This window comes from Xylocopa sonorina, chromosome 11 (assembly GCF_050948175.1).
Source record: "Xylocopa sonorina isolate GNS202 chromosome 11, iyXylSono1_principal, whole genome shotgun sequence".
In the NCBI taxonomy this organism is placed as follows: domain Eukaryota; kingdom Metazoa; phylum Arthropoda; class Insecta; order Hymenoptera; family Apidae; genus Xylocopa; species Xylocopa sonorina.
In genome coordinates, this window is record NC_135203.1 from 4706614 (window position 1) to 4727729 (window position 21116).

General features: G+C 43.8%; 1 protein-coding gene across 1 annotated transcript in view; it reads right to left on the reverse strand.

The window, feature by feature from the left end:
- Nucleotides 1-869: 869 nt before the first annotated feature.
- LOC143428814 (uncharacterized) overlaps nucleotides 870-21116 on the reverse strand; it is a 38440-nt gene continuing 18193 nt past the window's right edge. The window contains exons 2-6 of the mRNA XM_076903957.1: nucleotides 11104-11211; nucleotides 10363-10527; nucleotides 9236-9333; nucleotides 3543-3702; nucleotides 870-1359 (exon numbers count right to left, since the gene is read on the reverse strand). Coding sequence (XP_076760072.1) covers nucleotides 1115-1359; nucleotides 3543-3702; nucleotides 9236-9333; nucleotides 10363-10527; nucleotides 11104-11211 — 776 coding nt within the window. The 3' untranslated portion in view covers nucleotides 870-1114. The remainder of the gene's footprint in view (nucleotides 1360-3542; nucleotides 3703-9235; nucleotides 9334-10362; nucleotides 10528-11103; nucleotides 11212-21116) is intronic.

The window sequence follows — 21116 nt, forward strand, 5'->3', positions numbered from 1 at the left end:
GAGGCAGCCGCCCCGGGCCTTGAGCTCGAAGGTTACAACCCCCTCGAAGACGTCACAACGCCATTGGAAATTATAGCCAGGGCAATTTCCCGTCTCGATTCCTCGATCGCTTTCAACAGGGCTCATTTCCTGCGTCCCCACGGCCACCCCTTTCCCGTCACGCGATAAGACTATCGGCCCTTGCAGTTGAAACTTTTTAATCCAAGATTGTTCTTTCGTGCGCCCACGACGAGGGCGACCTTTCTTGCGGCCGGAAGTTCGCGAATAATTGCACGGACCGAACAATTATTGGAAAACTTCCGTGCTCGCGAGCCCTGGCCTGCCTGCACCTCGTGTCTCGCTGTTCGACTCGAGCCGTTTGATCAGTCGCTGAGAAACGTTGAAGCTTATTAACCTTTTCTAACGCCACGTGTCCACTATTCTCTTTTGAGTGTGTTCGTTTCTGCGAGTGTTAACAGTCGCGCGTGAATAATCGAACGGCGATCTTTTTTCTTCTTTTTAAACTGTACATTGTTCTTTGAGTCGCGTTCTCTATTTGCTTGCTACTGTAGGATTGTATTTTATCAGTTTAATCTTGTATCGAGCAATTCGTCTACGAAAATTGAGGCTACAGTTGAGTAAGAGTCAAAAGACATCTTATCTCTTAATTGTAGGTATCAGATTTGGATATATTTATGCACTGACATTCTTATTGTATCTATCATTAGTCGAGATAACCAATTCTTAATTCCCAGACCCAGATAAAGAACCATAATTAACATAAATTTCTTCTCGAAACCATAAAATTCCAGTTATACATAGACACCCAAAAAATGATCGATCTACGCCTCTGAGACAACCCTCTGAAACACCTAACAATCGCTCGACGCGACGATGCCCTTTTCAACAAGTAGTCGCGATCGTTCTCGCAACGGTATCTGAAAAAGCTACATAGTAAAAAAAGACCGGTGGAATGATCATCCACTCTATCGTCGACGAAAGGGCTTCCTCCCGACCACGTTGCTCCGTTTCCGTTCGAAACCGAGTAACCAACTATCGCCCCGCCTCGGTTTCGTCTCGCAGCCGCCGCCTCTTTGACTTCAAAGTCGACTTCGCGTCGATTCCCGTGGTTCTTCTAGACCTCTGTGGAGTGCGTCTGGATGCGCACCTTTTTCTGCGAGCCGTTCCTCGAGAGGGTTGGGCTGTGCGCGGAGAAACCAGGATTGTGTATACCAAGCGGCTTTGGCTTCTTCAGGGAGCTGCGAAGCGGCGAAGCCGTGCTGGCCACGCTTCCGGACGTCGCAACGGACGCCATCGAGCCGTTTCCGGCACCGCCAACGTAAGGCTTTCCGCTGGCGTCGGTCATCGAGATGGTACCACCTGAAATTCGATAAGAAAAATATTTTCTCTCTCGCTACTCGTTCCACTGAAAATAAACACGCCTACGCGTTCGCACGCTCGAGTTCGTTCTAGCAAAATACACTGGGGATTGGAGCATTTTTTTTAGCGAAAATCCAGAGGGCAACGCAGGGCGTTGCAATTCGATGCACCCGCGCGTCACGTCGAAGGCATGCACCCACGTACGCGCGAGTAATATTTAAGCGCACCTGCACTCTGGCTACGAGAAAATTCGTCGTGACGTTTTAATTCACCGTGAGATACGATCGAGCACGATGCACACGCGGGTGCAATTACTTTCCATGTATGTATCATCCGAACGTGGAGTAATGCGAAAAGCGTGCGCTTCACCTTTGCCCTCTCTTGTTCGCGATCTCTCTGTGTTTCCAATTTTCTCTTTACAACGTCCATTTGCGTCTACTAATGCACCGTTACTCGAATATCCCTAGATTTCATTTTATAATGTCTATCAATTATCATTGGATTCAATAGCATCCAATTTCTCAGTTCAATGAAGATTGCTTTATTCGCCACCCTTTCTCTCTAAAGTGAAAGTAAATTTTTTAGGCGTCTGCAGTAGTCAAAGGATTGAAACGGATCGTTTAAGGTCAGTCAGATCTGTTTCTTTGCCAGCTATTGTCCCTTATATGTCACTTTATACTGTTCCTCGAATGTACGTACACCGCTATTCTGTCTCGACCATTATTTCTTATTTCTCTCTGCCTATCCCTCACGTACGATCAGTCTACTTGCCCTCGTCACCTTGACTCCCATCACGTTTCACATCCGAGGACATTTCTCCAAGGTATATCGAGTTTCCATCAGCTGCTAGGCGAAGGTCCTTCGACTTCCACCCAGCGCGCAGCACCCTTCTCTCAGAGGGGAGAACCAAGAGACGTCTAACACGTGTCGATCGACGCATTCGTTGGATATTTAGCATTCGTTTCCGGTCGAGAAACACAACTCGAAAGAGTCGAAGGAAACATATGGCTCGTATTGGAAAAATTTTGATTTGAATTACGTTGGCTGAGCTGCGTGAGATGAATTTTTATCAAGGGTTGCGCATAATATTTGCATTAAAACGTTCGGCTGTATATCTCTTTATCCTCCAAAGGATTTTTTACGGCAGAAAGTATTTTTTTTTATTTTAATAAAAATAAGCTAGAAGGTCGATCTTTCCCTTTCATTTTTTTTTTTTTTTAAATAGAAGCATACTCTATCGAGGAACAGTATCTTGCTCATTCAAGGTTCAATTACTTATGTAACCAAGTGTTACGTAAGGTAAAGGATGCTTCTTATATTTGTATTTACAAGTGTTCTTGTATAAACGTCATAGTTGCAGTAAAATGTTCGTCTCGAAAACGAAGTATAAAAATCGTTCTCTTACTTTGTCAGTTCGTCGTTGCAGCCTTGAACGTAACCCGTTTAAAACAGTGCACCGAGGTGAAGCCCGTATTAGAATCTAAGTGGATACGATTCCCTCGTTAACCGCATAAATGGCATTCCAGAGATGAAAAGGCTTTCCCTTCGCGTTGAAAGGTTGAAACGCTTTCTCTTTGTCCCAGAGAAATTCACCCAAAGTACGTTATTTACGCGAAACTTTCACGCGACAAGCTACCATAGTATTTCTAAAAATCATTATTGAAACTTCTGAACCGACAAAATTTTAATTTCGACAATGCAATAATTTAAGCGCCAGCACGAGAGCAAGTTCATTTATCAGATTGAAATTTCGTGAGAATGAATAAGGTAATTGGCAAACTCTTTCACGCGCCATTACGACAAAAAGATGGTTATGCGTTGAAATTCCAGACACGTGTTCCTCACGTTTTGCAATACCTTGTCCTTTAATACAAAACGCAGCGCGGTAAAGTCATTGTTGCTCCTCGTTAGACCTTTACTCGATGACACAATTGCGTCAAACGTTTTACAAACGCGTGTGTCCTCGAATTATAAACAAGTAGAGAAGAAAAGAAACGGATATGATACGTTAAATGAATCCCATCTAGTTGTATCTCATCTCTTAATAATATATTGCTCACGCGTGCGTATAATTGAATTTATAATGGAAGTTATAATTCGCGTAATCTAGCTTGATTAAATTTTACGTTTAAATAAAATCAAGGAAAGATTAATTAGCAATTATACGGGTATAACGAACTCACCGTTCGTTGGTTGATGTTCCCGGTAGCCTGGATTATTTATAGTGGCTGCACGAGGATCGCTGACAACCCTAATCTTCGTCGGGTCTCCACCCCGTCGAGCATAAATGCCCTCGTACACTGCGGCTACCAGCACGCCAAAGTTCAAGGCGATGGCGGCCAACTGTAACAAAACAAACGTTGATCGCCCTCATTAATAAATATCTGACGAACCAGGTTAATCACGGTGAAATCGGTTCAACCACCAATTCTTCCGCATCGTCAACCTGATCGATTAACAAACAGAATCGAATCCAACAGGCACGGTGAAATTCTGATTCGATCTAAAAACATGGTAATTTACAGACGATATTTTACGTAATTAGCTGATTTTTTTGAATAACATATTCAAAAAATTATCCTGGGCCTGAGGTATGCTGTTACAATTAAGAACAACGAAACGCGGTATACGTGCACACGTGGATGCTCGTGGTTAAGCAAAGGAACGATCAACCATTTTTACCGGTTATTAAATTAATTACAGAGCAATTATCAGAGGCAGCTTATTGTAGGAGCTGCACGAATGGGACAGCTACGCGACACGTTAGACGTAACACGGTGGTATTGTTCTGGAATTCGTAAGGTCCGCCCTCATTGTTCCACGGGAAAATGCTTGTTACCAGCGCGTTAAATGGCTCTGTTTCCACGAAGCTAACCGATGTTGTTGTCCGTTCTTGCGAAACACGCTCGATCACCGACGAAGAGAGGGGTGGAACGGGTGGCGGAAGAGGAGGAGGAAGAGGAGCTGGAGGAGGAACAGGAAAGGACATAGAAAAGGTCGAAGGAGGAGCGGAATTTAATTAAGACGTACAAAGGGAAGCCATTGTTTCGCCGCAATAATTAATTCGCCGCTGCTTTTTTTTTCTCCCATTGTGCCTTTCCATCAGCTTCTGCCTATCCGGTCGATGAAATGGAAGGGAAGGGAATCGGGAAAGCCAAACGTACAGCTTTGGCGACAAGTTGATTAATAACGCTGTTTCCTGGGGGCTCCTTTTATTGGCCAGTATCCATCGTGGTTGTTCGTTAAGAAGGGTGGAATAAAAACACGCTTGATGGACGCACGATTAAACAGCGCATGCATGAAGACGTTCCGCGTCTTCGTTTGATTGATGATGGTACTTGAACCACCGAAGCGTCTTTTTGCGAATATCCGTCCGCGATGATATCAAGAAAGTTAGAAGAAAAAGCTTTGTTTCTTCCAGCGAACCGTATCGAGCCACTGGTTTCATTATAACGGTGAAATTTTCCCTTTTCCTAGAAAAATCGCCGGCTAACATCTCTCTTTATCGATGTCACGCTACGAGCTATACGATCCTTATATTTCTCCGACGCTTTGCCAATGATATTTCCAACGACCACGAGATCGTCGCGACTTATCATTACGTCGCTACTAAATCGAAGATGGATTTTACCTTGCCCTGTTTTTGTTTGTTCACTTTATCCAATTCGATCTCGTCCTTGGCCTCTCGCAGAAGGCTGCGTCTCTTCTTTTCTATCATCTTGAATTCCGGATTATTGGATACCCGCAACGGCGATTGTCACACGTAACGGGGATAAAAGGCCACTCGTGAAATCTACATACGCCTCACGGCCATTTTATATCCGCGGAGCAGATGGTGGGTAATTCTCCGTCACTAATTTCCCGACGTCACTTTTTACTATATTATTTCTTATTTTTATCTCTGGCGCCTTATATACGTGTATACTGATCTCTTTAATTTTTTACACTGTAATGAAATACTTCAGTATCGGTAAAACTCTTTGAATATTAATTAATTGCGACGGAGGAGGACGATCAGAGATTTTTCAGGATTAAATAACCGTAGAGTGGCTATTTAAGTTGCTCCACCGATTAATCGTGTAATAGTATCGATGGATAACCCGTATCGATCTCGTATTTCACCGTAGCACGCTACCAAACGGTAACCCGTTCAACAACTCCCGACATACGAAACACACAACGATCCTTGCGAAACGCTTTTCGTTTTCACAGCTGCGATGTGCTTTGATAAACCAGAACACGACGTATCAACCGGCGAAATTAAAAAAGAACGTCTGCTCGTTGATAATCCAGAAATTAAGGTCCCCCGATCCGATAAACGTTTCACTATCCGTTTGCGTCTATTGGAATCCACTCTGACCACTGTGCGTAATTTTATCAGATCACCGTGCCAGGGAATGGAAATACCCAGCTGATAAAAAATTCATCGGAAAATCACTCGCGATTAAATGAGCACATTATATAACGTTCAATAATATGTTTTCCAATTTTCAAATTTACGAGAAAATTCATTAGTTTACATCACAAATATCCGGAGCTCGCGACAGGTTTAAACAAAAAAAAACACTCTTCTAACGAATTAATTAATGCAAACAAAGTTCACCAACGTTTCAAACGAGTGTCGTCGATTCACAGGTAAAGTCACTGGCGACTGGCCGATAATCGGCGTTTAATTAGGCCCGCGATCGTCGCCGTTCGAACGAATAACCCAGGAAAGGGACGAGCGCCGGGAGCCACTGTGCGCGACCGTGGAAACGCGGCAAGTTCGACCGACAGAAACGAATGGTGAACGGGGGCACGAACGAGAACTGGCTGGCGAACGATCCGCGCCAAAACGTTCACTGAGGGTCCACCGATGTCGTCTCATTGTTTTTAAAGTGTCCAACAGCCGTGGATGCTCTGACACATACTAACTAAGCCCGGCAGGGGGGCTTAACGAGACACCTGCGAGCTGTTCCTGATCAGGTGGCCTTTAAGTATTTAATTCCCCGATCGTACGGCTCGAGTGTACACGTTTCGCGCCTTGTTTAAAATCTGCGTACGTACACTCGCTTTGGAAAGGGAAACGCGCGGCTGGATTATCGGAGGTGGGATCGGAGGTGGCTGGAAATCGATTCGATCGCCGGATCGATCGCGCGTTAATTGGCCCCGAGGCGGTTCAGAAAATTTGCTGAATGGGCTATCGCGAGCGAAACGAGTCCATCTAGGTTCGACGTAACGTGATGGGTGTCTAATTATGCTACGCTGTTGTTGTGTACCGTGATTACGTCAGCTGATAGTGACGTAAGTTTTGTTAAGAGACGGTGTTTTCGATTCTCGCAGACATCGAGAGGTTTCTTGGACGATAATGATGGTAATTGTACGCGCATATGATTTGGTATACGTGATTCTAATTTTCATTTATTTTTCTTTAAGGTGATAATCAATTGCGTATCGTCTACCGTCGATAGGTTTTTAGTCCGCTCTTCAATTTTATCGGATGCAAAATTCTGTACTTTGAGGCACAGTGTTTTTAATTTCTGTACGCTTTTGAGGACTGTCCATATGCTAATATCCTCTTCCTACTCTAGCGATTTTTCTAAACACGAAATTCCACATTTCGAATACCATTTCTTCAATTTTTATATGTCGTCAAACATTTTTCCAGTGATAAAGGTTAGTGTTCGAATCGTAGAGAAATAATAAGTTTTTGTTCGCCAAGAAAAAACTGTATCCTTTGAATATTCCGTCGATATAATTTGCATCAGAATAATTGAACGGCTATGTTTAGAAATCAATTCTGCGCAAAGCATCACCGTAATTTCACTGGGACTTTCTTTCGCGAATCTATGCGCACCGATTGCTTCGAGTACCGTTTCAGAGTTAAGTGTAACGTGAAGAATTACACAGAAGCCACTCGATGGATAGAAGCCGCCGCGGTTTTCGAACCGTGCGTCTGTCATTCCGTCGATTACTGTTGCAACAACTCGTCTGCGGCCGAGGAGAAACTAGACTCGTCGGCTTACGATACCCGCGAATAGTCGAAGCGTATCGTCATCACGCTTATCGTTTGTATCCCAATAACCGTCATATTTCACTATATTGACGCGCTATCATCCCACCAAATGCAAATTCGCATCCACTCGCGTTTTCGCGTAGCGTGCTAGATCACGAAGTTCAATCTCGCCGCGGAAAAACAGTCTGACGCAAGTGCTGGACTACTATTTTTGTCGATGCGAATCTGCGTTAACGAGTCCGTGAAGCAATTTACTCTGCGAGGTGGAGGCTCGCGCGAAGGAATTTTAAAAATCAATTCCACAATTAAATAGTTAACGAATCACGGAAAACCCCTTCGAAACCACCCCTGCCGATTAATTAACTCCATTATACCCAATCATTCCTCTAAACATTTACAATCCAGCTGTTCCACAGAACTGGACGCAATGTTCTCCTAGAAATTCCTGATTCTTCGAGTGTCTTAGAAAACACGTGCGTGACGCAACGCGACATCGTGGATTCTGATAAGGGAGAACCAGAATCAGCGTAATCGAGACAAACGTAAGGCGGCATCTGTTCGGGAAAGCCACGGGGCTAGGCTGGATCTGCCCACGCAGACGAACCCCGTGGTATCGTCGGGAAATTGTAGTGATAAATCACGCAGGGCTATCGGGGCAACGCGAGTCTGGCCCCTCGACAGGCAGGCCGGACGAAACACGCAACGGTTTCACTTCCGCGAGATAGGCGCAACAGGTTTCGACGTGGAGGCAATAGACGCGGGTCGAAAAACTGTTCGTGGGTAAGTGTATAGTCGGTTCGAAGAAATCTAGCGAGACTATAAACGAATTTATCGAATAATTGTGGGTAGATATGTAGGTATAGATATATTAACATCCATGAAGTTTAAGGGTGTTTAAATACGGCTCGTACCTTTTCGTCAGCATTTTACTGGTCAATATTTTAATTTCTTTTGGTCAGTATTTAAATATCGACGAATCTTGCCCTTAACGACAATAAAATTTCTTGGTTTCTTCTAAATGTCAACTATTTTCCCTCTGCAATATATAGAACTAATTTAACTCTTTCGCTAATTTTACTACCTCACCGATATTAGCTTCTCTCGTTACTATGCTAATGAGAAGGGTCGTAAAGGAACCAAGTCCGATGGACGAGTTAGCGGTTCCCGGGGAAAATTGCAACGGGGTAAGTTCGAGGTTGATTTATTGGCGCAGACGCGAAACGGAGGTACGAACGTAGCGGTAAGTCTTTTCAAGGAAAGAGAGAACGGGGATTCCTTTTTTAATTATCGGAAGACGGTGAAATCGTTGATCGATAACAGCTGTCACTTCGTTCCGCTGTTGAATGGTGTTAAGTGGAGGGGCGAAGGCGCGGGGATGAAAACGGAATTGTTTGGGTCAAATGGTATTATGAGAGGGTTGATGAGACTTCGTGGCTACGGCGTCGACTGCGATTGGTTATTTCCAGTGGAAAGCTGATGGGATCTTGTTGGTACTGAGTACTGTAAGCGAGAACGAAGGGACGCTTATTTGCATGTACGTAGTTAGAATAGAGGTAGGGAATGATGAAATATGCATCGCGGTGGATGTTTAATAAGAGGATGTTATATACCGGATACTAGTTTACAACTTGAAGTACACGAACGTACATAAGAGTTGTACTTAAACTTTATAACTTACATTAGAATACTACATGCGAAAGTCTCGGGTAAGTGTCTCTTCATACACGCCCTTTGATACACCGTTGCCCTTTAACATTCTTATTTAGGCTCGATTTAAAAATCTTGAGCATTATTTTAAAATGTAAATCTGGTGTCCCAACTATGATTATAGACTAAGGATAAAATATTAAAATCCAGGGATAAAGTAGGAGTATACTTTACCTGCATATAAAACGCCTCTCCCCTTGTGATGACAAAACTGCTGGCTCTGTCGTCGGTCTGTAAGGCGAACAGACTAGCTGCTACGATAGCCAACGATGCTGAAAATAAAAAGACGAAAAGTGTTATTTTAATTTCTGTTAAAATGGAGAACTAAAAGATTGCTTCTTCTTGAAATAGGTGTGAGTAGAATGTCTGATAGGTACACGACCGTACAATTTCTAGCTTTATGTAATTATTTTTTAAAAGGTGCAACTTTAAAGGTAGACATTCATTCATCGAATGTGGTCGACTGCACGATCTATGAGTTTAGCGAGTATCGCTTTACAGCAACAAGATCCACCGCAGATATTCGATTCTACGTCTAAGGGTAAGTAGGCCAGTAAGTAGACAAGTGACCAGTAATCCTACCGTGGTCAGTCTATTGCAAAACTTCCAGGCTGTCCCAGGTGCAAAAGGACTTCTCTCGCTTGAATTACGCTTTGGAATTCTCACGGATTTAAAAATCTAAGAACAAAGTACACCCCGCTTTTCACCCTTTCATACTGTAATTTCATTAATACGCATAAATATGTAGGAAAAATCACAATTTTCAAATCCAGAAACTACCTGCTATAAAATTAATTTTCTGTATATTGAATAATAAAAATAAATTTGAAATAAATTATCATGCATTTCAATAATTAACTAGATGACGCTATTTAAATTCCAGAATCGATTTCCATTCAAATTTCTCAATTACCAAGTACGTAAATACATAATGACGTACAATTTCGAACATTCCAATTTCAAACGCTATTCGATCGAATTTTCCAGTTACAATTTCTACCAGTTTATAGCTCCCTTCGTCTCGTACAATTATTTCCCCCAGCTATCTATTTACGTCCTCTGTATCATCTTTGCCTATCTCGATGCCACTACAATGATCAACTCTCGATGACCAGTTTCGCGATTATCAATTATTCAATCAAAACCAGCTATGTACAAGTTTTTTATAACGATCAACAGACGCGCAGAAAAACCAGTCGCACCTTGGAAATCCCGGAATCAATCGATGGAAAAATCGACGCTTGTTTAGTTAAACAATCAAGATCGTTTCGATTATCGTGGTGTTCGAGGGTGATACTTACTGGCTAGCGTTGCGAGGGCCACTTTCCCTATCAGGGCTGAACTGTACGAGATAAGAACTCGTTTCGCGGAGGAAGCCATCGCCAGTTGCAGCACGGCGAGGCCGACCAGGACCGCCAAAAGGGCAGAGGCAGTCGCGGCGGCTAATCCTGCCACCCACACAGCCACTGCGCAGAAAAGGAAGGGAAATTTTATGTCACGGTCGATTCGACGCCCTCTTCGATTGATTCGCTTCGGTAAAAGAGTCTTCCTTGGGATAAAGATTATTACTAAGCTCTGGAAGCGTCTAACCACCGCGGTTATGTCGTCGAAAGATTTTATACGAAATGGTTTTTCAAGAATTTATCACTTCTTTAAGAGACGATGTTATAGATTGTTAATACTGTTAATTGAATTGATAAGAAGTTTAAGAGACATTGATACAATGATTAAATAGTTTTTTAACGAAATTCTAATAAATTTTACATCAAGCATGACTGAGAATATAACCGTGATGGAAGCATGTTAATGGAATATCGTATACTTTGTTATTTTTAAACTGAATTGATAAGAAGTTTAACAGACATTGAGACAATGATTAAATATTTTTTTAACGAAATTCTAATAAATTTTACATCAAGTATGACTGAGAATATATGGAATGTGATGGAAGCATGTTAATGGAATATCGTATACTCTGTTATTTTTGCAAGGGATTTGGTTAATAATACGAAGGGAAATAACGAGATTCAAAGTGAACTCACACACTGGCTGAAACCTGGAAACCCCTTGGCCGCATCTCTCTCTACCGTACAGTAGAAGTTTGCACTGTCTCCACGGACCAAAGTACCCCTTCTCGGCTGCGGAACCAGCTGTAACATCAAACACGCTCGATCAGATATTATAATTACCTTAGTAAAATCAATTTTAGTTAAATATACCACAGCAACCTTTTCATAGTAAGAAATATTAAGAACAGCATATAAAGCCAGATAGATCAAACGGAATAGAGTCCTCGATTATCCTCTGTCTTTCTTCTAACTACCCACCCACGGCTAATCAATATTTTATAATTCTTGCCTAATTAACGATTCAACCTTCGACTATAACCCAAGGAAACTCAGATGCCGACTGGCAGGGGTCAGAAAATCGAATTACAAGTTAGCAGGCTTTCTCGAACCCCGATCAAGCGCCATCTCCTTTGATCGCGAAGTCGCTCGAGCGTCACGCCGGTAAGCAAAACAAAGTCCAGTCAGGTAACGCACGTAGAAGCCATAAAGCACTCGAACGAGAGTGAATCGTCTCTGTTCCGAGATAGGGTACGGTTAACTTCGCTACGTAGGGATCAGTTGGATCGTTCGGTCAAGGCCAACGCTTGCATATGTAACGATCGCAGGATTAACGCGATTGGCTAGTGGATGGGCACGTTCGAATCGTCCAAAGGAGCTTATCACTGTGACGTGATCTTTGTCTTCCTCCTCGTGGTAGTTCGCGTTTCTACCTTTTTCCTTCGTGGTAATAGGGCGCGCGATTACATTGCAGAGATAGAAGCTGCAGCGCCTCGAGGGTTAAACGCGTCTGCCCATCAACCTACGCTACTACTGTACGTGCACGCGTTGGCCTTGACCGGGCAATTCAGATGATCTCTGCCGATGTTCCTTCGCGTAATCGTGGTTGCTTGACCGCGACGAGTTTGTTGAAATACTCCAGTGCGTGGGAACCAGAATATTCTACAAGAAAGACACCATAATGGATCGAACATTAAATATACAATTTTTGATTCTATAATAATATTAGATAGGTTATGGTTTTCACACGTGTCGATCGATTACTTTAATTAAGAAAAAGCTTATCAATACGAGTTTTCCCGAAGATGAAACCTCGACAGAGCGATTTGCCAGCCCAAAACGCCCTTAATCCGTAAATTTCAAAAAAATTTTTAGTGCCGTTTTCGAACTTAAAATATGTACAACTTTTCTCGTATAATAAGATTAAATATTACCACAGCATCATTCAAAAAAGGTACTCGATGCTATAAAGAATTAATCAAATGAACTTCCTGGTCCACGACACGGTACCAAAAGTAGCTTAACACCCTCGAGTATTCGTGGAAGAGGAAAGACAAATGTCTGTTCCCCGAACAGCCAGAGTTCCGCGTTCCCTTACAAATTTTTAACTCGATAAATTGTTCAAGTTACAAGGCGTTACGCAACCGAGGACGAGTAACTCGCTACCACGGGAAAAAGCGGATAACGAGCAACGAAGGAACGCCGTCCTCGGCCACGAGAGGCTTGCGGTCACAAGGGGAACTCGAACAACTGGAAACCGCAATTTCCCAGAGCTCGATTTGCCGTTCAAACTATCCGCAAAGTTGCCCAATTTCGTCGACCCTGTGTACGTCTTCTACTTTTCCACCCTCCGTTTACTTTTTCCCTGTAGATAGAAAAAGGGAAGCGGAAAAGGTTACATCCCGCGTTCTCCATGCCTCGATGGATCAAAGTCGATACAATGACGTCTACAAACGAGAGCGTTGGATGGCTGTGGAAATGTTAGCCAAAGTTCGCATGCAACGTTTCGTGCACCATTGCTGAATTCAGAGACCTGTTTTGTAATTACTTTATGGCAGTAACTAAATGTCTCGACTGGACGAAATTAAATTTCTGAAACGAAACTTCTGGGTCGATCAGATATATTTGGTCCTTGATATAAGATTGTAGAAGACCTATTGCATTGGCGAGCAATGTTTGAAAAATCTCTCGGCTCGTATTTCACTTAACGAGACGCATTTTTTCGTTATTGGTTCGTTGTGCGTTGACGAATGATGCCCGTTAAAAAAATCGTACAACGTAGATTTGGGGCGAGAATGAGGAAGATGGATGAGGAACGCGTTGGACCCATCCCTTTGCGTGGGTGTCCGACGTCGTAGCGTGTTGCATTTAGCGGAATGATAGGCGACAGTGACATATCCCATTGAGGTGTGAATCTGGGGCGTGGGTGAATGAAAACTGGCTTGAAAATTTTTATTTCTGTCTTCGTTTTTCTCACGCGTGGGAGTTTCACACCGCGACGCGGTTAAAACATTAAGAGAGAACTAAATATAAATACACGCGCAGATGAAGAACATATATCAAGTAAATTTCTCATAACATTTCTATATCACACTTTCACACCATTAATACAGGCGATACGATACAGAAATTCAACAGAAAAATACACTTCCATTCTTTATACTGACTGGAAAACGTGTCTGACAATAGGCTATCCGTTTTCCCTTGCTGTCTCATCCCCCTTTCGCGTTCAACAGATGCGTCTCGCTGAAACCTCTGACATGTTTGCTGCTTCTCGCGAGGAATTCCATCCGAGACACCCAAACGATACCATTTCACCAAGAATGAAATCATAGGAGGAATTAACCCTCGTACTCGCGCGACGCTTGAAACAATTTCGTTTCGCGGCCTGGATTCCGGCGGAAAATCGCAAGCTCGTCAAGGCGCGCGAACAAAAATGCAATTTGTCACGGCATTGTGAATCACCGGGCGCGCGCGTTCGTGCACATGCATGCAAAATCGAATAACTGGGGCAGGCAACGTTGATCACGCGCCGGTTGCGAATCGCATTAATATTCCGTCCGACGTTCCCGAAGAGTCGGTCGTCGAGAGCACTGGCCAAGTGAAAACGTCCAGACTGCGTCCCGCCGCTCGTCACAAAGGATGTCACATCCGAAAGTATCGCTAAACAGTGCCAGTTACGGAAGCAGTCACAGTTACGTGGCTCGTTCAGAAAAGCTTTTGTAGCGGTTAACACTGGTAACAATAGGACGATATTCGCTGTAGAAATAGTTAGCACGGTTCAAAGTGTGCAGAACAATTAAGCTATCTTCGAGGAGAACGAACTAGCTTTTAATATTTCTCCACGAACAGTTAGAAAGTTCACAGCCTTCAAGTAGAGAGCTCGCAGAATTCACAGACGTCTGAGAAAAATAAAAATTATCTGCAAAACTTGTGAACTAATTTGTTGAACGCTTACAAAACTGATACCAGTTCGATTGGCATTAAATTTTGTTTCAATTTAATACACACGTATAAATCGTGGAAGACATTTTGTTTGATTAAATTTGAAGTCGTGGATGGAGCTAACTATTCAACGAATGATGGATTCGTAGGTCTTAAACTGGCACAACAGCTTCAAGGTGTACAATTTCCACGATAGGCTCCGATAGCCTTTGAATCATTCGAATTGATTATCCATGACTCACCGAGGATACTCCAGCGAGTAAGAATTTACGACTCGATGATCGTTAGCATCGATCTCCGCAAATTGAAAGCTGGCAAACGCGGTGTACCACGTGAGATCGGAATCGTATTGAATTCAACGATCAAATCACCGGTATCAAATTTACGGGGGATGAAGGTCGCAGACGCGAACCCTCAAAAGTTTCTCGATTCAAAGATAGCCTGTATCCCGTATCAAATGCACCCTATAAATCAGCCATCGCTATCCCACAATTCTATATCGATACCCGGCCTCCCGAGTGTAGCGATGTATACGCGAGACCGCTCATATGGTTGCCAGCTATTTTATATGGCTCCACAAGTCGGAAGTTGCCGCCAAGTCTCCAGAGATCGAGGTTGCTGATACCAAGTTGCTCTCCATCAGAGGCTACCGAGCGTTTCATTAACCGAGAGGTCCACATACGTTAACACAGATATTTCTACTTTCTAACGCGTCCGTGTCTGTCTCAATATTTCATTGAAATATATATTTGATATTAATTGAACGCCAGCTCTGTTCGTACCAAAACGATTCCATAGAAATCGATGTCGCGCGCGATTACCAGACCGCTCTCTCTCTTAAGATCCGCAAACCGTGCACCCGATACAATCGTTCGAGTCACAGTTGCATCAATCTCATCGCAGCCAGCACCCCGCGTCGCGTATTTAAACGAGAGCTAATTTCCAACAAATTGCAAAAACGTTTCCCCAATTACCTCCGCGGGAACGTGGCTGACGCGGAATCAATGCCGCGCCACATTCTCGGTCCCCACTTGGCGTACCACATCCGCGTCCCGTTCGTCTAACGACCGTGGATCGGCTAATTGTTTCGCGACTTCGCGGCTTGTTTTCGAGCCCCACGATTTCACCGCGGGGATTCGTGCGATCGCTCTTGAATATGTATCGTGAGACACTAAGCGAGCACGGCAGCGATAATTAAAGTGGAGATCATTACGCGAGCGACGCGTGAGGCCCGCGCGTCTGGCGAGGATTTCCAACGCGCGGCGATCGCTCGGATCGTTCGCCGATTAGAAACGGCCGCGATCGTAGAAACACGTACGGGTCGTAAACCTGGTCGAAGCCGTAGATTAGATTAGCGAACGAGCGACCGCCTACGCGACTCCTGACAGATTTTCGATCGCAAGCAGGTAGAACGCAACGGTCGCGCTGAAAAATAATTACGAGGCACCGCGTACCGTTTCGTAATACGAGCGTGGGCGTTCAGCAACGGTGAATCGGTTTAAATACATGATTACACGATGGACATATAATTTACGAGCCGGGAAACTCATCCCGTGATAGGCGATGCTAACATTGTCGATCGATTTTCTTGGCTAATCGATACTATCTTGTTGCAATTAAAACATCCTCCTTCGTGAATGTTTTCTTATAATCAGCTTGATCGCCTACCAGCGATCCCTTTTTATTTTATACGTATTAAAATGTAGGATGCGAGGCTCCAATTGAACTTTTTCAATTACGTTTATTATTTCCTGTTTATTAGAAATAAAGGTAAATCGAGAATTGTGTCGATAATTTTTTGTTTAAAAATCTGTACGCGTAGTAAATGAGATGTAAATAGTTTAATAGGGTAGACTCTAATGAGCACCATCAAGTGCTGCGCGTAACTTTAACTAAAATCTGTAACAATGGAAACGCAGCTTTTTTAAGGCTATGAACTCATTGTATTCCACGGTACAGCTTCCACCCGTGACACGTTCTATTCTGTACGCGATTGTTGTACCTGCTAATGATTTTTATCGCCGTTGCAGAAGCCGAATAAAGCGCTCGTTTATTCATGTACTCGCATAAACGTGCGTTATTGACCGTAACCGTGTGCTACGCCAGGACACGCTCTCAATGTCTACGCGTGTTCACTGTTTTTCCCTACGTTCCTTTTTTTATTTTTTTTTTTTCGTCCGCGTACCCCAATAGGCGAATTCAATGGCCGTGCACACCCACGAATCCGGTGAAAATTGGAACGCCATGATCTCGTTTCACGAATGCGAGCGTGTTACAATGGGGAACGATTCGAGTCTGAATCTCGCAATAAAACAATGAAAAAATGGAGCGCGAGGTATAGAAAGATAATGAAAAGAAATGATGCCGGTACACGTTGACCAGCGAAAAGATCGAGGCAAAGAGATCGAATCTCGCGAAGTCATGGAAGAGCGCGAGACGAAGCGCAGACTCAGCCTGGCGTAAGCTCCAAGTGCTCAGGTCGTGGGATTTTAATTTTAAGTTCGACTTCGACGAAGGCTGCGTCTGATGGAAGCAGCCGTACGAAATTGCACGCACCGACACACGAACGGGTTAAATAAACTAGCGAGGGTACGTGTGAGTTACGTAACGCGTGTTTGCAGTGGGTGCAACGCGTGCATCAACGGAGCCATTAATAGTGGATCCGGTGGCAAGGTATAAACGTGTCTGACCTTCGTCCCTAAGGTGCATACAGTTATTAGCATGTTTGTTCGTTTTATATTCACTACTTTTCTTGGACCTGATTAATCGTAGTGATAATCATACGATGCACTCATAAAATGGCAATAAAATCTTATAAAATACACTCCATTACGCCCTTTTTTGGACAAAATTAATACCTACATAGAATTCTTACATTGGGATACGATATATTTCATCAGAAAGTGCTAGAATCGGTAAAAATCTGTTTGCAAGGTATTAGGTATAGAAAAGATCACCAAGCGCAGAGTTAATGAGTAGAAGACTCCAATTAACAAGACGCTGCAATTGCACCATCCATGACAATTGCTCCTATTTGTCGCATATAAAGTCCCATCGCGGCACGTTAGAAAAGACCAAAATTAACCATCGACCGAATTATATTTACTCGAAAGCCAGAAGCATCACAGAATTGGAGAGTCTGCGTTCTGCTCGCGTTGCGTTTATATTAGCTAGAAGAAGAGACGCCATCGGTTGGTCCCAGATAGTTTAACGCTTAACGATTCTTCGGCTCCTATTTCAACGGAATTAAAGAAAAGTTCGACGGTTCAGAGGTGCGAAGAAACGCTTTTCTACGGAAGAAAACGGTATCCATCTTTATCAGATCTATTCTAACCGTGATATACAAGTGATACCCGGCAGCATCCGATACGGCGGATAAACCATCGATCTTTTGCGGTCGCGTGCTCGAGCCGGCGAGTGATTTGCATACCAAGGAAGGATCGACGAACGTTTCGCAACACGATACGCAATTAATGCGAAAATCGCTCTCACGACGATTCGTCTACCGTGTCGACTGCTGGACCGTGTCCACCTCGAGGATCCACGGATCCGCGATCCCACGCAGTGAAAAACGATTCCTCGGGTTCTCCAGTGTCGCTCGTTTCGAAAGATACACGAGGTATGACGGCTCTTGACCGCGAACTATGAGGAACGATGAGATCAGACGCCGAGCTAAGGTCGCAACGACGCTTTCACCGCGGCATTTCCAACACGGATACAATCAATTCTCTCGTGCACCATGGAACGTTTCAAACAAATTTTCAATCGCTGCTCGTTTTATTATCGCGTATTTCTGTCAGCTTTTGTAATCTTCGTACACATCCCGATAGGTTGCATACAAATGGCTATTTATATATAAACAAATGGCTATTATCTGTTATAAAGTAGATACATCACTTCAATTGTTCTCCCTTTTGTTTGCTCCGTGTTTGTAAATCCACGTGTACCAACGGGTTCGACGTTCGTGAAATAAACCAAATTTTTTGTATTGGTAAAATATGAGCTGAATCGATTTTTCGTCTAATAATAAAGTGTTAGACAGCTCCAACGGTCGATGTCCCGGGATAAAGAAACGGAGCAAGCCTAACGCGGCGGTAATTAATGATCAGCTGCGTGCAACGAAAGGGTGCTGACCCACTAACGATCATCGTGACAAAAATTGACTACAGCAATGCAACTTTCACCTTTAACACAATACCGTGGCCGAGGCCAGCCGCGCAATAAACGCGAGCAAGTATATTCAGCTCCTCTCTTCCATTCGTTAGAATCTCTCTCTCGTGAACATATTTAATTAACGATAAACGTGAAAGCTCGCACCGCATCAGCATTATTTACCTATACGCGTCGCGTGTATACAATTTAAATCGATAGTCGCGCCGATCATGCCAATCAGTGTCGATCACATTTAATAGCAGCGCAGAGATTTGACGAAAAAGATCGAGCCCGTTTTTCAGCGTTAAATTTCGCGTTTCTACCTATTTCGACCGTATCGTAGGCGGCGCGTAGCATTAATACTTGCGCCAGTTGACATTCCAGGTGACCCAGCACAGCAATCTCACGTTCCACAATATTGTTCGTCAATTACGGCGTCATACGTTGCGACACGCGGCTGTGTGCACACGATACCTGCGCGAACGTGTAAATAATAATCCCTGGAAACGTCCGCGACAACGGTGTGAATTTAGAATTCTGTCAATAGATTATGCAACCAGCTGCACCAGACACCCGTTGCGCCAAATTAAAAGCCGCCTCGCGTAACTGCACACCAGAACCAACATATTGCTTCTCTCGCGTATCTCGAGCAAACAACAATTTTAAACGAGCCTTCTCCCGGTTCTTCGAGTTTTCCGTCGAGCAACTGAAAGAGCAAGGCGTTGGAGCTTACAGGGGGACGACTGCGGCGCGAAAACAAGGGTTACCATTACGAACGATTGAACGGAACGAAAGAAATTTCACGGACGGGATACCACGCGCGAGGACTCGAGAAGCAATCACCCTTCTAAGCGGCGAAGTCATTTGCAAAAGGAGCAATCGCGGATAAGCGGGAAAGAAACGAGGGGGACGAGGGCGTAAAGAAGAGGAGACGGTGAGCGGGAGTTATTCTCTTACCAGGCTGGTCTTGTCAAACGCGAAATTATAGAGCAGCGGCGCGGAATTTATTTCCTTCATTGTTTAATCTCCCGACGGAAATGAGAATTTTCCTGGAGATGATAAACTTGCCGTGTCTGAGAGCCTCGCAAGGTTGGGACACTTGCTACGGCGCTGATACCCTTTAACGACACTTTAACGACCGTTTAAAGGCAAACAGGATGAAGACTGTTGCAGCGACGAGCGTCTCGGCGCTCTTGCACGCGCGCAGACAACGCTTCCGTCTTTTCCCACAACGCTATTCAATCGCGGACCGTCCCGGGCGTTAATTTAATTTACACTCCCATTGAAATTTACGCCGAAACGAGAGATTTCGACGATACGCAACGCAAACGGACGGCGAGGTAAGATCTTTTTAGCACACTTTACTGCCGCGCGACTCCAGGGATTATGCGTGTACCTCGTTGTATTTGCTTATCATTCCACCGTTGTATCTTTATTAGCATAGCGGAAGACCTACTGGCGACTAATCTAGATTGTAGATCGAATCGAAGGCTGTGAGATATCGTGCGCGGTATCTTTTCAAAATCGCGAGCCAAGTATTAAATTATAATTAACCTTCGAGTTGATTCGGTGCACGTAACGAGCCACCAAGTCATCAGCATGCAAAATTGTAATTTCATTTAATTAATCTCCTCTTCTTCTGCTCGTTTTAAAAAGCTCCTCAACAGATTTCGATCAATCGTTCTTTGATAACACCCGTGTAAAATTTATTACGCATACTCGAGAGGAAGATTTACTTCGAGGGATAATGAAATCGTTATCTTCGTACTTTCAACGACGAGAGGGACTGAATTTATTCCGGCACGAGGAAAATGCAAATATCGTCATTTACATTCGCACGGTCCGCAAATTACACGATCGTGAATGCTCGTTAAAATTACAAAATTCGTCACCGCGCTCGTCCGATTTCATTAGCCGTAAACCACGGACGTAAGTGCACGGGAACGAGGAACCAAACATTTGTCGACGTTGTTGCGATATTGAACTGCGCACGGTTTTGTTCTTGCGGACAATGCAACACGGACGAACGCGTGGGCGATGAACGATACGTGGGCTGCTCGTTCGAAGATCTGTACTATGGTAATTCGAAGCTTATGACGCGATGCGCATTCAATGCTATGCAGATACAAAATTGCAAACTTCATAGACGCGCGTGCTGCAGCTGTTTACTCGTGGCCACTCCGCAGATGGTTTTTCTCCGCCCTGTGTGCAATTTCTTTGGAGCGCACAGTTGCACGGTGGAATAAATTTCGAGAATTAATTGCCACGTACGAGAAGAATTTTCAAGCCACTTTAGAAAATTGAATCCATTAAATTGGAATCGGAGAGGTTGCAGGAGAATCGTAATTGGTAAAGGAGAATTTAATTATATCGAGACTTTCACGGAGATTTTCCACGTATTAGGATCGTCGTCGATTGAGCAACGGGGACGCTAACGAGCGTTGAAGTTCCCAACATCAATGGGAGTTTTATTCACGTATCGGTAGTATCGTAAAAGGAAAGTTACTCATAAACGATTCGTGGACGTGTAAAGACTGGTGTGTTACGCTTACAATCGAAGAAAACTGGTTTCCTGTCTAAACTAAGGAACGACGGAGTTCAATCGACCACAA